The sequence below is a fragment of the Salvelinus fontinalis genome, chromosome 16, assembly GCF_029448725.1.
Source record: "Salvelinus fontinalis isolate EN_2023a chromosome 16, ASM2944872v1, whole genome shotgun sequence".
Taxonomy (NCBI): domain Eukaryota; kingdom Metazoa; phylum Chordata; class Actinopteri; order Salmoniformes; family Salmonidae; genus Salvelinus; species Salvelinus fontinalis.
In genome coordinates this window covers 37,940,837-37,956,919 of record NC_074680.1, presented here as the reverse complement: position 1 = coordinate 37,956,919, position 16,083 = coordinate 37,940,837, and the positions used below count along the sequence as shown (strand labels likewise).

General features: G+C 44.2%; 2 protein-coding genes across 2 annotated transcripts; one reads left to right on the top strand and one right to left on the bottom strand.

Moving 5' to 3' along the window:
* The first annotated feature begins 1,597 nt into the window (after window positions 1-1,597).
* Window positions 1,598-2,554, top strand: pth2 (parathyroid hormone 2). Its single transcript, XM_055865325.1, is given in 4 exon segments — window positions 1,598-1,713; window positions 2,199-2,266; window positions 2,269-2,346; window positions 2,349-2,554. Coding segments are annotated over 4 exon segments (468 nt in total).
* A 6,522-nt stretch (window positions 2,555-9,076) lies between these two features.
* Window positions 9,077-15,248, bottom strand: tmem121aa (transmembrane protein 121Aa). The gene is made up of 3 exons (XM_055865318.1): window positions 14,093-15,248; window positions 13,666-13,836; window positions 9,077-12,860 (listed from the first exon to the last, which is right to left on the bottom strand). Exons 1-3 carry the CDS (start codon window positions 14,204-14,206, stop codon window positions 12,177-12,179), a joined length of 969 nt encoding a protein of 322 aa, XP_055721293.1. The 5' UTR covers window positions 14,207-15,248; the 3' UTR covers window positions 9,077-12,176.
* Window positions 15,249-16,083: the final 835 nt, after the last annotated feature.

Here is a 16,083-nt window from a genome sequence, read left to right as displayed (position 1 = left end):
TCTCTCTCTCTCTCTCTGTCTCTCCTCTCTCCTCTCTCCTCTCTCTCTCTCTCTCTCTCTCTCTCTCCTCTCTCTCTCTCTCTCTCTCTCTCTCTCATCTCTCCTCTCTCTCTCTCTCTCTCTCTCTCTCTCTCTCTCTCTCTCTCTCTCTCTCTCTCTCTCTCTCTCTCTCTCTGATTCCTCCTGTCTATATTAAGAATCACACCAAACAATGCATCCATCCAAGGTGTCATTAGTGATGTTTCAGGTAGCTTTTAAAAGAAGACAACGAGATGTGGCCTTTTATCAAATACTCTCTTTCCCTACTCTACTCTACTCTACTCTACGCTACCATCCATCAGAAGCATCCCTTCCCCAAGGGTATACAAGAGCAGGCAAACTCTGACTCCTTCTATCGTGAGCTGTACATACCCCTGTACCCCATTTCTCACACACCTGAGAGTACTTAAACTCTTCACCACACAGTAAGAGACTCGCTCAGATCGGTGTACCTGCGCTGTACCTGCGGTGGTAAGAGGTGAAGCCAGGAGCAGGAGACTCACTGGAGTAACAAGCCAACATTTCTGAACACACTGTATGGCAGAGGAACTAACCAGCCTGAAGTCAGAAACAAGGTGAAGACTTTGGTTCCTGACCACAACACACTGGAGACAATTCACCAGTGTGAGAGAAACATTCATGAAATTACTTTGAGAATTATTTTGTAATACTCTAATTTAATGTTTTGTATTTAATGTTACTTTTGTCTTGCTTTTCTGTGTATTGCTGATTAACTGCTCTCTGGTGTCTGTGAGATTGCTTATGTTTTTAGGCAGGAGAAAAGTCAGCAATACATGTTTTAAAGAAATATAGTAGGCCGAGTATAAATAACATTGACAGCAATGTAGCACTTGTTTCATTATACAGGACATTACAAGGTTACAATACCAATGTATTTAATCACAGTGCATAGTGATTTCTGGACTGTGTGATGCAAGTGTCAACGCATGAACACATTGCTGTATAATTCAGTGAGAATATCTAGCGTACTGATAGGGTGTTTGTATGATATGCTAGACAACTGGTATAGGAGAAGGTACTGCGTTTATATCCAGTAAAGTAGGAGTTCATAAAGTGACCTTCATTTTTTTACTGAGTATAAATGTAAAAGTAATATTTCAATGAGTGAGTAATCTCTTGTGGACTGACTACGTAAGCACAAATGGTACCGTCGATCTGACACAACAGGATGTGCAAGAAAACAAGCAGAATTAGTTCTGGTGCTTGGTTTTATCCTCACTGGCTATTTGGACAAATCACGATTTCGCAAGGTGTTAGCATCTTTCGAATTTCAGAAGAGGAGGACCCACTTTTGACCATAGACTTGAAGCTCTTCATTCTGGTTACGATCCTCATTCTATCTCTTCTCTAAACACATATGGACCCAGAACTTAATCAAGCATCTGACCAATTTTGCAAGACTTTAGTTCTGGGTTAACCAAGATTAAATAGTGAGTGAATATGAATGTACTGTATCACAAGAGAATAAAACACTAATGTCTTTTCTTCCTATTGGCTGGCTGTGTTGCCTAGCGGGCTCGTAGAGTGGGTTTAAGGTATGGCTGGCTTGGCTCCTCCCGCTGCCTCACGCCCCGCCCTCCTGCTGCTGACCCTAATGGCCATAACTCTGGTGTCCTCCAGCTACCCTCAGCCACGCCTCCAACCCATACACAGGTAAGACTCAGCGTCCCAATTACTTGTCCTTTCTGCCTCTAAGACAGACAACAGAGAGTGAATCTCAAAAGTGTTTCCTCATTCTTCCCGTCCTGTATCTTTCATCTTCTCCATGTCTCCTTCTCAAAATGTCAGAGGTAAGCGAGAGAGAGGGATTGAGGACAGGACTTGTTTTCTCTGCCATTTTGAAAAGGAGGCGAGGTGAGACGGTCGAAAGAGGTCATGGGGAACAAGTAAACAATTTTGAAATGAACCCAGATGGTTCATTCTGTTTATCCCCCTTGTCCCCAAAATCAACCCTTTTACTGTTGCAATTTGAATATATACGACACCATGGTACTGAGATCAATCTTTCTATTGTAGTAAACACAATTGTTCCTAAATGGAAGTTATATCTATAGAAATGGTTCTATCGTTCCTAGTGAGATCTGTTGTTCCTATATGGAAGTGAGTTCTATCATTCCTGTTATTTTGTCTGCTTCCAGAGGCACCTCTCCAGGCGATCCAGGAGACAAGAGGGAGGATTGGGAGGTTCTCTGTCCCTCCATCTTGCTCTCACTCCGAGCATGCAGATGATGTCAGCCCCAGACTTTGGTGCGGCCAAGAGCAAGGCGGAGCTCCTGGGCTCTCAATGGTGGGCCAGTCGCAGATGGACAAGGACATGGCCAAGGGCTGGCTGGGTGACTGGGCTCTGCAGGGATCTAACAATGAGGAGAAGAGGAACATCGTGGTGGCAGATGATGCAGCGTTCAGGGAGAAGAGTAAGCTGCTAACTGCCATTTAGAGACAGAAGTGGCTTAACTCCTATATGCAGAAACGGTTGGTTGTCAACTCCCAGTAGTAATATGACTGCTGAGCCTATACATAACGTACCCTGATTTAAATAAACTATTTAATATTGCACACTGATTTAAATAATGACATTTTCTTTCCGAATTGAAAAGTCAATAAAGATATTTATATTCATATCCCCTTGTTCTGTTATAATCTCCACCCAGCACAGCCAGAAGAGGACTGGCCACCCCTCATAGCCTGGTTCCTCTCTAAGTTTCTTCCTAGGTTCTGGCCTTTCTAGGGAGTTTTTCCTAGCCATCGTGCTTCTACACCTGCATTGCTTGCTGTTTGGGCTTTTAGGCTGGGTTTCTGTACAGCACTTTGAGACATCAGCTGATGTAAGAAGGGCTATATAAATACATTTGATTGATTTATCAGATCTTTGTGTGATGTTTGATTTACATTTACATTACATTTAAGTCATTTAGCAGACGCTCTTATCCAGAGCGACTTACAAATTGGTGCATTCACCTTATGACATCCAGTGGAACAGCCACTTTACAATAGTGCATCTAGATCTTTTAAGGGGGGGGGGGGGGGGGGGGCAGAAGGAATGCTTTATCCTATCCTAGGTATTCCTTGAAGAGGTGGGGTTTCAGGTGTCTCCGGAAAGTGGTGATTGACTCCGCTGTCCTGGCGTCGTGAGGGAGTTTGTTCCACCATTGGGGTGCCAGAGCAGCGAACAGTTTTGACTGGGCTGAGCGGGAACTGTACTTCCTCAGTGGTAGGGAGGCGAGCAGGCCAGAGGTAGATGAACGCAGTGCCCTTGTTTGGGTGTAGGGCCTGATCAGAGCCTGAAGGTACTGAGGTGCCGTTCCCCTCACAGCTCCGTAGGCAAGCACCATGGTCTTGTAGCGGATGCGAGCTTCAACTGGAAGCCAGTGGAGAGAGCGGAGGAGCGGGGTGACGTGAGAGAACTTGGGAAGGTTGAACACCAGACGGGCTGCGGCGTTCTGGATGAGTTGTAGGGGTTTAATGGCACAGGCAGGGAGCCCAGCCAACAGCGAGTTGCAGTAATCCAGACGGGAGATGAAGAATAAAATCTGAATATGGAGCATCAGTCGACACAGGAGATACATGCATATGTTTATGTAAATATTTTGATCCAGTTTAATTCTTAATTGAAATAATGAATACTTTGAGATACTTCCATTGCGATGGCGCCATCGGTGTACAGCTGTGGGTCTACAATGGAACTGTTCATGTGTTGTTCATGAGCCTAAAATAAAACAATGTATTAAAATGGTTATTGTTCCTCCATGGTTTCTATGAGCTTATGTTTTATTATCTTTTTGTCATACGTAAATTAACTTCTTTTTTTTTTAGCTGATGAACTTAACTGATGGTCTCTTCATTCTGGTGGAAGGTGTATACAGGGGTGTCAAACTCATTCCATGGAGGGCCTAGTGTCTGCCGGTTTTTATTTTTTCCTTTCAATTAAGACCTAGACAACCAGGTGAGGGAAGATTCTTTACTAATTAGTGACCTTAATTCCTTAATCAACTACAAGGGAGGAGCGAAAACCCACAGACCCCCGGCCCTCCGTGGAATGAGTTTAGTGTAATATACAGCAGGGTTAGGGTTAATTGAAAAGCAGCTGTAATTTACTTCTCGTAGGGACTGCAACCGGGATTCAACCTGAGGCGGGTTGCAGGGTGCTCGATTTGAAGGTCACTTCCGAATGAGCCGTCATCTGCGCAGGAACATTGACTTTAAAAGGTGCAATGTCGACAGGGCTCTACAACGCGCCTCACATTGAATCCTGGCCTGCATTTTGTGCACAAGTGTGTGTGTGCGTCTGTGTGTGTGTGCGTCTGTGTCTGTGTGCGTGGGTCTGTGTGCGTTTTCGAGTGTGTGTGTGTGTGTGTGTGTGTGTATGTATGTGTACGTGCATGCCTGAGCGTGTGCGTGTGTCTGTGTGCCTGTGTGTGTATGTGTCTGTGTGTGTGTGCGTTTCCATGTGTGTGTATGTGTCTCTCTGTGTGTGCGTTTCCATGTGTGTGTATGTGTGTGTGTTTCCATGTGTGTGTGTGTGTGTGTGTGTGTGTGTGTTTCCATGTGTGTATATGTGTGTGTGTTTCCATGTGTGTGTCTGTGTGTGTGTGTGTGTGTGTTTCCATGTGTGTGTCTGTGTGTGTGTTTCCATGTGTGTGCGTGCTAAGAACTTGGACTGCAGATGGTGATCTATTCCCTAACACCCAAGTTATGATGTGTTTAAAATGGAATATTTTAATAAACTTATGATGAGAAAATAAATGGGGGTCGAAGCTAAATACACCAGCCTGACCCCATTACTTCTGGAGAGTGGGCCATTCATCTGGTAATGCGGCAGACCTGTGATTTATGAGTCTCTCTCTCTCTCTCTCTCTCTCTCTCTCTCTCTCTCTCTCTCTCTCTCTCTCTCTCTCTCTCTCTCTCTCTCTCTCTCTCCTCTCTCTCTCTCTCTCTCTCTCTCTCTCTCTCTCTCTCTCTCTCTCTCTCTCTCTCTCTCTCTCTATATATATATATATATATATGTGTATATAGAGGGATATATATAACGTTAATTATCATGTTTTACATATACTTATGACCATATAGGCAGACTTGTGTCTATAATAAGTATAGAGCTATCATTCAGCAACATGTGTATTTTCATGTATGTGTACATGCGTGCCTCAGCGTGTGTGCGTTTATTTGTGTATGTGTGTGTGTGTGTGTGTGTGTGTGTGTGTGTGTGTGTGTGTGTGTGTGTGTGTGTGTGTGTGTGTGTGTGTGTGTGTGTGTGTGTGTGTGTGTGTGTGTGTGTGTGTGTGTGTGTGTGTGTGCGTTAGACTCCGACCTCCTGAAATAGAGATACCCAAACGTAATTATTCTCCATGAGATGGCAATAAATAATAACTGGTAATGTTTCATAGTTTTAGAAAGGTCTGGAACTCACCTTTCTGTTAAACATGGTTAAACATTGCTGAGGTGTAACCACCTTTGAGGACACTAGCTCAAGTACATAGTACAAATATTATATAAATATAGAAAATCATAGGGGCTTGAAATGACTGAAATGCTTTCAAAAAATATAATGACAATTCAATTGTAAACAACTTACTATAAGATTTGCCATTTCTTATCACTGTAAAATAAATATGATCATGCTTAGTGGCATTATAATATTGGCACTATTTCATATAATTGCAGCGAGGTAATTGTCTCCTAAACGTCCACTGAGCGACGCAGAGACACCATTCAAATGTGTGCAGTCGTTACAACTTCTGTTTTAAGAACGAAGTGCTTTCGTCCATCTGTGTCCAAGAGAAAGTGGTCTTAGTTCAATTTTTATGAAATCATTTCATATTTTCTCATGTTGAGAGCTCTAAATCCAGCTAAGAGTATAACAGACACAGGAAATCATTCCTTGGTCTGGATAGGCCAGAAGATGTGACAAGTCACTCCCTCTGCAAATATGGGGTCTGAAACCTGACACTACAATTCAGCCCTGCTAGGAGAGTGGGAGCGGAGAGCAGAGAGATGGGACAAGGTTTGCTAAGTCTAACTTAATTTCTAGAACAATGACCACTCATACCCCGCCCACAAGGCCTGAAAAACTAGCCCCCAAAAATGTTTTGCAGCAAAAGAGGAGTTGCCACATGAGCGAGAAGTAGGCAGCTAGCTAGTGCTGTTATTTCGTTCCCGCTGGGCACAGGCGTCATTTCAACGTCTAGTTTTGATATACATTTTCTTGAGATGTCAATTAACGTAAATTCAATGTCAAATCAACAAAAAAAGTCACCCTGCCATTAGATTTAGGTAAACAATTTGGTGAAAAAAATACGAAATTCCCTTAATCCAATCAGCTTTACACGTTGATTCGAAGTCATCAGATTTATTAGTTAACCAGTTTTTGCCTAGTGGGTTGTTCTCACATTACTTAACATGCACGTCATGGCATGTGCTGGCGCTGCTCTCCTCCTGCTTGCTCTTCAACACACACACACACACACACACACACACACACACACACACACACACACACACACACACACACACACACACACACACACACACACACACACACACACACACACACACACACACACACACACACACACACACACACACACACACACACACACACACACACACACACACAGACACCCCTCCGCTCCGGCCTTCCCCCTCCCTCCTTCCCCACCACTCACTCTCCCAGCAACAGCCTGCCTCACTGCCTGATAGTCAGCAGCAGGTCACAGTGAAATGAATAGATAGAAAAAAATAAGAGAAATGCCATGGCAGCCGCTGGGCAATTTAAAAGTAGCCCCAAAACCTGCCTCCCGCGACCAATACAACCGCAACATTGCTTTCAAAGTAGCCCAGTTTTCAGGAAAACCGTGGACATAGCAACTCTGGCTTCCTTGAAATATAAAACTCTGAACCCCAAGACATTCACAGAACGCTTTGTACACCAAAATGTCTGTCGGAACCGGTCCAGAAATGCTCAAAGTCCCCCAAATAGGGACTTAACATCTAAGAGTTAAAGATTAAGGCTTGCCTCTTCATCTGTCCTGTTTAGATATCCGTTCTGTAGTCATCTGCAACAATGTTCATTGCTTATTTCTTGTCTAGGGTCCAAGGGGAAGTGGCCATAGAATCAGAATCAGCTAGAGACCTCGAGACCCGGCCAGCTCTCGTCTCTGCTGTGATAGATAAGTAGACCCAGAATAGCAGAGACTGTTATTTATCACCGGAACCAGTGGTGCTACCTGGCAGACTCACCCAATCGGCAGACTCTAAATTGCTTTCTGCAAACCGTTGATTCCCCACCATTGATGCTGCTTCTCTATCCTACTATACGCTACCCCCTTATTGCTGCAATCTGTTCCCTCTCCTGGCCGTGCTACTGTATCACCAGCCCTGGTCGTCTTTTTCATACTCCTGGGCCAAAGCACCCAAACACTCATTTATAGGAAATAAGTAAGAGTTGAGCATCTTATTGTGCATTTTGCATGGTAATATATAGCCTGGGCCATGGCACTGTATAGCCTGGGCCATGGTACTGTATAGCCTGGGCCATGGTACTGTATAGCCTGGGTCATGGTACTGTATAGCCTGGGTCATGGTACTGTATAGCCTGGGTCATGGCACTGTATAGCCTGGGTCTTGGTACTGTATAACCTGGGTCATGGTACTGTATAGCCTGGGTCATGGTACTGTATAGCCTGGGTCATGGTACTGTATAACCTGGGTCATGGTACTGTATAGCCTGGGTCATGGTACTGTATAGCCTGGGTCATGATACTGTATAACCTGGGTCTTGGTACTGTATAACCTGGGTGATGGTACTGTATAGCCTGGGGCATGGTACTGTATAGCCTGGGCCATGGTACTGTATAGCCTGGGTCATGGTACTGTATAATCGTTTGTCCTTGGTTGCAACACTCATTACCGAGTTCCAAAACTGCCTCTGGAAGCAACGTCAGCACAAGAACTGTTCATCGGGAACTTCATGAAATGGGTTTCTATGGCCGAGCAACCGCACACAAGCCTAAGATCACCATGCACAATGCCAAGCGTCGGCTGGAGTGATGTAAAGCTCGCCGCCATTGGACCTTGGAGCAGTGGAAACGCGTTCTCTGGAGTGATGAATCACGCTTCACCATCTAAAAGTCCAATGCACGAATCTGGGTTTGGCGGATGCCAGGAGAACGCTACCTGCCCCAATGCATAGTGCCAACTGTAAAGTTTGGTGGAGGAGGAATAATGGTCTGAGGCTGTTTTTCATGGTTCGGGCTAGGCCCCTTCCAGTGAAAGGACATTTTTAATGCTACAGCATACAATAACATTCTAGAAGATTCTGTGCTTCTAACTTTGTGGCAACAGTTTGGGGAAGGCACTTTCCTGTTTCAGCATAACAATGCCCCGTGCACAAAGCGAGGTCCATGCAGAAATGGTTTGTCGAGATCGGTGAGGAACAACTTGACTGGCCTGCACGAGCCCTGACCTCAACCCCATCGAGCACCTTTGGAATTGGAACGCTGACAGCGAGCAAGGCCTAATCGCCCAACATCAGTGCCCGAACTCACTAATGCTCTTGTGGCTGAATAGAAGCAAGTCCATGCAGCAATGTTCCAACATCTAGTGGAAAGCCTTCCCAGAAGAGGGGAGGCTGTTATAGCAGCAAAAGGTGGACCAACACCATATTAATACACATGATTTTGGAATGAGATGTTTGACGAGCAGGTGTCCACATACTAGCGTATTCTGTTTCCTCCATTAAAATGACAAGTAAAGACATTGTGTGATTATCTCTGAGTTTAACACATCTATGGTCATTTGAATGTTGTTCAAATGTGTGGTGTTTTACGCTAAATAGTACGCTAAATATTATGCATGTTTCCTGCCAAACACCCCCCCCCCCCCCACCCCCCCCAACACACACACACACACACACACACACACACACACACACACACACACACACACACACACACACACACACACACACACACACACACACACACACACACACACACACACACACACACACTAAGACACATTGAGAAACTATAGGGGCTGTGTGCCCTCTTTATTATTCATTCTATATATAGTGCTGAGCTCAGGGAAACAGAGGATTCCAAATCACCTAATGTACAGTGCCCATATTAGGAACAACCTCTGAGTCACAAGGGGTGAATCTAGTCAGAGCCAGTATTCACAAAGTATCTGAGTACTGAACTACAGTAGGATCAGGTCCCTCATCTTATTCATTGAAATTTATAAGGCAAATTGATCCTGATCCAGCACTCCTACTCTGAGATGCTTGATACATACGGGCCCTGGTGTCTGACACCTCTTTCTTGTGACTCTAAGGATGTCCTAATATGGACACCATTCAAACGGTCTGGTCTCGTACTTTAAAAGCCTCACAATAGCAGGGAAATTGGATCCCCTTCTGAGAGGCTTACACCTAATAAGCAGCTTTACCCATCCTCCGTCCCTCCATCCCTCCATTAAACACACACACACTGCTTCTCTCCCCAGCCATTTTCCTCCCATCGTTCTGTTTCTCACTCGCTCCCTGTCTCAATTCTTGCTTCTCTTCCACCCCACCGTCCATCCCTCCCTCTCCCACCCTCTCTTTGTTTCCCTCTAACCATCCTCGCTCTGAAATTCTCTCACAGAGTATAGAAGTCCTCAAATGAATGCTGCTTCATTGACAGTGTCTACATATATATATATATTTATATATACTGTATGCATATATAGAGTACTAGTCAAAAGTTTGGACACACCTACTCATTCAAGTTATTTTTATTTTTTCAACTGTTTTCTACATTGTAGAATAATTGGGAAGACATCAAAACTATGAAATAGCACACATGGAATCATGTAGTAACCAAAAAAGTATAAAACAAATCGAAATATATGTTATATTTGAGATTCCTCAAAGTAGCCTTGACGACAGCTTTGCACACTCTTGGCATTCTCTCAACCAGCTTCATGAGGTAGTCACCTGGAATGCATTTTAATTAACTGGTGTGTCTTGTTCATTTGTGGAATTTCTTTCCTTCTTAATGCATTTGACCCAATCAGTTGTGTTGTGACAAGGTAGGGGGTATACAGAAGATAGCCCTACTTGGTAAAAGACCAAGTCCATATTATAGCAAGAAAAACTCAAATATGCAAAGAGAAACGACAGTCCATCATTACTTTAAGACATGAAGTTCAGTCAATGCAGAAAATATCAAGAATTTTGAACGTTTCTTCATGTGCAGTCGCAAAAACCATCAAGCCCTATGATGAAACTGGCTCTCATGAGGACCGCCACAGGAAAGGAAGACCCAGAGTTACCTCTGCTGCTGAGGATAAGTTCATTAGAGTTAACTACACTTTAGATTGCAACCCAAATAAATGTTTCACAGAGTTCAAGTAACAGATACATCTCAATATCAACTGTTCAGAGGAGACCATGAAGGCCTGTGTGAATCAGGCCTTCATGGTCGAATTGAATTAAAGAAACCACTACTAAAGAATACTAATAATAAGAAGAGACTTGCTTGGGCCAAGAAACACAAGCAATGGACATTAGACCGGTGGAAATCAGTCCTTTGGTCTGATGAGTCCAAATATAGGTTACAACCAGTTCAAACCTGTTTCATCTGTCTTTGTGAGATGCAGAAAAGGTGAACGGATGATCTCCGCATGTGTGGTTCCCACCGTGAATCATGGAGGAGGAGGATGTGATGGTGTGGGGGTGCTTTGCTGGTGACACTGTCTGTGATTTATTTAGAATTCAAGGCACACTTAACCAGCATGGTTACCACAGCATTCTGCAGCGATATGCCATCACATCTGGTTTGGGCTTAGTGGGACTATCATTTGTTTTTCAACAGGATAATGACCCAACACACCTCCAGGCTGTGTAAGGGCTATTTGACCAATGAGAGTGATGGAGTGCTGTATCAGATGACCTGGCCTCCACAATTACCAGACCTAAACCCAATTGCGATGGTATGGAATGAGTTGGACCGCAGAATGAAGGAAAAGCAGTCAACAAGTATTCAGCATATGTGGGAACTCCTTCAAGACTGTTGGAAAATAATTCCTCCTGAGGCTGGTTGAGAGAATGCCAAGAGTGTGCAAAGGTGTCATCAAGGAAAAGGATGGATGCTTTGAAGAATCTATGATATAAAATATATTTTGATTTGTTTAACACTTTTTTGGTTACTACTATAGTTTTGATGTCTTCAATATTATTCTACAATGTAGAAAATAGTAAAAAAACAGAAAAACCCTTGAATTAGTAGGTGTGTCCAAACTTTTGACTGGTACTGTATCTATATTTAAAATGACAAAGAGAATTACAGCATTACACCATCACTTAAAAACATTGTCTTGGAATTACAAAAATTCCCAGTGAGTCAAAAAGGACAAGGAGTTTACAGGAGACCTGGGTTCAAGTACTACTGGAAATGTAAAAAAAAACGTTTAGTGTTTGCTCTAGCCTGTCTGGAGTGCCAGATGGGTGTGGTTTGCAGTCTTGCTACTATTCCATTGGTTCCATTGTGCCAGGCAAGCTCAATTAAGTCCAGATAAAGTATTTGAAATTATTTCAAATAGTATTTTTACCCAGGTCTGGTTACAGGTGGACTATAAGCTCATGTCAGCTGAGCTGGGCTTTGTATCTGAGGTCACCTGTATTTGTCTGTCTGTCTGTCTGCTAGTCCACCATAGAGAAGTATAGAAACACACACAATAGAATAGAAAAACACATCAGTCTTTATCAGAATGATCTCATCAGTTCATCTGGTAGGCTGGCTGGCAAGGCGCTGGGCCGTTTTCCTGAGCTGGAGCGTACTCAGTGAAAAATGGTGTTTCTTTCTGCCACCCCATTGGACGGAAACAGTCGGGGTCATACTGTGCTCTGAGAAGTCTAGTCCAGTCTAGCTGAGCTCTGAGAAGTCTAGTCCAGTCTAGCTCTGCCCAGGATCAGACACTTGCCACACTTTTCACACTACTGAGCCAAGCTAAGCCAAGCTGTACTGCGCTGGTAGTTGCTGGAAAGCACAGTGTGAAAGAAAAATACCCAAGCCATCACAGTATGGATCCGCTCGGCATTACAGTGTGAAAAGGATGTAACTATCCATGGGCAAGGGTCATGTGTCTATGACCTCGGTCGGTGAGGGTTCGTCGGGGAGGCTAGTGGTGGCATTGGGCAGGGTCTGGTTGTGCCCGTGGCTGTGACCCACAGAGTTCCCTTGCTGCAGCTCTAACGCTATACCTGCCATGCTAGGGTCCTGTGGAGGGAACTCCTTCACCTGCCTCCTGTACTCCAGAAATGTACAGGCCTTCGTGGCTATGGCCACCACGTTCTTCCCTATGAAGATTGTGGAAACCCTACTATCCTGGAACAACACCATGTTGACCCCACGGATCAAGATCGTCACTATGTTTATGGTAACAAGACTAAGAACAGGGTACAGCATCATCTTCTGGGGAGAGACGTGCTCCCCCTGGACACTGATCTCAGACAGGGAGACGCAGGGCAGGATGAGGAGCAGGATGTAGCAGTAGAAGAACATCAGTCCCTCGGCCCAGATGGGCAGGCCCGTCCGCTGGGGCTCCCACAGGTTGGCCTGGATGTCCAGAACATCCAGCAGGTCCAGGGCCACCCAGAACAGCCTCCCCCGCATGTCCTCCTTCTTCCGGAAGGTTCTCACGTACTCCATGCTGTCCAGAGCAACAAGGACCAGGTACAGCCCCGGGACGCACACAGAGAGGAGTAAGGTTAGAGCCTTGCGGGCCACCGTCTCCAGGCTCTTTCTGTCCGCCTTGTAGTTCTAGAAGATATAAGACATTCTTTGTTGTTAATTGTCAGAGAGATATTGAAATGGATTTCTGTGAATATCCAGCCCTGTCAAATCCCGACTTGAAACTATGAGATCAGGTTGCAGCATCCCCTCCCCGCCACCCAGCCAATACACACACATACACACCCCACGGTTAGCCACAGTGCAGCGTCCCTGGAGCAGTTTAGGGGTGGAGTATCCTGCTCAAGGGCACAACGAAAGGAGAAGGTATCTGGGATACTGATGCCAGCAACACTTCGGTTGCCGGCTGTAATGGGAATATTTAAAATGAATAAAGTTCATATTCAGTTTAGCGTGTTTAACGCAATGTTTAGCATATTTCTGTGTTTTCCCGTTCTCTACTACACATGATTCCAAGTGTTCTGTTTGTGTTTGTAACACTCGGATTGATGGTCACTAGACTAGATGTTATGGATTAAACTCATATCTGTTGATAGTGATTGACGCTGGACTGGAGGTACAAGGACGGAGGACACTGATTATCATTGTATTATGTGAAACACTGTGTGATTCTGTAGCAGCTGACAATCACCAGCCTCTCTGGCTGGTGTATACAGTACACTTGGTGCTGTCTGATTGGAATATTAAGAGGCCAGTTAGAGACATTCTATGCATCTGTTCTGGAGGTGTCTCCCTGCATTATTGTAATTAAACCATATTGATTTAGAATGACTTTATCGATGACTGCTCTTCTTTTTGTTCAGCTGGAAATTCCTATTACAGCGGCCCATTCGAACCCGTGACCCTCTGGTTTCTGGCCCACCTGTCTACCTACCTGGAAGACGAAGTAGAGTTTGATCTCCAGGACGAAGATGTAGAGGAACCAGAGGATCATGGCGTAGCCACGCTTGGCAGTTTTCACCTCGGCCCCGACCCAAACCGCAACATAGCGCAGCACGATGAGGAAACAGATGTCTCCCACCAGCACGATTATGCACACCCCGATCTACAAATACACATCGCACTTTATTTACCTAACATTAAAATCACAGCACAGTTTTTACAGTAAAACAATATATTGAAATACATTAAAAGCAAACAATTGAAAGGCAATGAAAGAGATGCAAAAAACTAAGGATGTCAAAACAGTAAAATCACTGATTAAAGTTGAAAACATTTTGTAATTCAAAGTTTTAAATTAATGATAAATAGTTGTATTCTTTTTGAATCACAGACTATAGCTATAAAAAATGGCCTCTTACCTTCCTGGGCCCTTGGTTCTGCTCTACTAGGTAGGCATCCATAAAGGCCATGCTGGTCATGATCACCATTGTTGTCAGGCACACATGGCGCTTGTCTGGCTGCGGCAACACCATGGTGGGTAATGGGGGTTATAGTTCTACTGAACTTCCTGTTGTAGTCCTCCAAAACAAAAGTTGTAGTCCGACTTCACTTGTAGTCCTACTTTACAGTTTGTTCAGGAAGGTATTTAGGGGCAAAAGTCAAGTGTACCACATCAATACCTACTAGATTAACAGATACATTTGGATTTGTTTACATTATTGAGAAGAATGCACTCCTTAGAATAACGCAACGTGTCCTCCATTGATTGGTTTGGAAAAGACAACACTCCTAGGACCGAGAAGGCAATGGGACCAATTCTGGTTGGGAGAATTGCAATGATATATTATGGTCTGTTTAAGCCATACAGACTGGTGCATTCCCTCTCTCAGCGCAGTTCCATTGAGTCTGCTGTTCTAATGCTGACATCACGGTGTCACAACACAACTCCATAACTTGGGAATCCCCTCAGTGATAAAGTGAACATGGCAGCTGGGCTTTATTGCTCCATAGGAAAATGACAAAACCACATATCTTCAGTTGTAGACTTTGTAGTGGCCGAGTCCTCACGGAAGCAACATGGACTGGCAGAGGACAACAGCAGCAGAACATTTCCTGAGGCAAATGTGTGAGCTTGCTTCAATTGTCCAAAGGTATCACTCTGCCTTCACTGTGGGGCTTCTAAAGAGAATCTACTGAGGAGGAGAGAATGGAGTCCCACGTGCTTCTGATCCGACAGACCTCAGAGAGAGTTGTTCCTGTGATGAGTTCTGTACAAGTCCTGTTTCTCCTCTTTCAGTCCGTAGAGTCTGAGGAAGAGAGAAGAGAATAAGGGGTTAGTTTAGCACAATCTGTGTTGTAGGTGTATGCTGCGTCTAAACTCCTGTGATTACACACTGTTACAGCAGGGGGCAGTAGTATGACTTGGATTCGTGTCAAAAAGGTAACCACATACAGAAGACAAGGGATACGCACATTAGTGTATATAACACACACACACACACACACACACACACACACACACACACACACACACACACACACACACACACACACACACACACACACACACACACACACACACACACACACACACACACACACACACACCAAAATACATATATCCCGTGAAATTTACATTTAGCTGAATTGCAAATATACGCCTGTGTTAATCCGGCTTAGTGGGCTGGCATTGGAAAAACTACAATAAAGGGAATGGAGAGTAGACTCAATAAACATGCCAATACAACCCCATACCTCCAAAGCTGCCAAACACTTCCATGTTCATTACCTTAAACCGTCTCAAAATACAGTTACTGTCTTCTCTAGATTCAGACTGTAAAAATAACACCCTCTATTTCCACCATGTAATGTTCTTCAGGTATTCAATATTTCATGCCAGTGGATTTCTTTGACCTTTGCATGATACTGTAAGTGGCTGCCTGCTGCTGTAACTGTAAAGTGAGGTACATCCAGGGCTAATTCATTCACTCTTGGGGGTTGCAACATCAAGAATGTCCTGCTTATTAAGCGAGGGCTTGCACATTTTACCACACTATATACATTTGTGTGACTGTCCTTGTCTATCAGTGTACCAGTGTTTTGTTACTTGTTATGTTGTGTTTTTTGTGGACCCCAGGATACATATCTACTGTCTCTGCAAAAGTTAATGGGGATGCAGATAACAAACAAATAAACTATTTCTGCATAAAACAGTCAAATCCTCGCAAGGTGTCACGCCCTGACCTTAGAGATCCTTTTTATGTCTCTATTTTGGTTGGTCAGGGCGTGAGTTGGGGTGGGTATTCTATGTTCTATGTTGTGTATTTCTTTGTGTTTGGCTGGATATGGTTCTCAATCAGAGGCAGCGGTCTATCGTTGTCTCTGATTGAGAACCATACTTAGGTAGCCC

Excerpts from the sequence above, each read along its gene's own strand:
- tmem121aa (XM_055865318.1), bottom strand. The coding sequence starts at position 14,206 with ATGGTGTTGCCGCAGCCAGACAAGCGCCATGTGTGCCTGACAACAATG. Across the intron at positions 13,837-14,092 it reads AGAACCAAGGGCCCAGGAAG|ATCGGGGTGTGCATAATCGT; the intron begins GTAAGAGGCCAT and ends GTGTATTTGTAG. Across the intron at positions 12,861-13,665 it reads AACTCTACTTCGTCTTCCAG|AACTACAAGGCGGACAGAAA; the intron begins GTAGGTAGACAG and ends TATATCTTCTAG.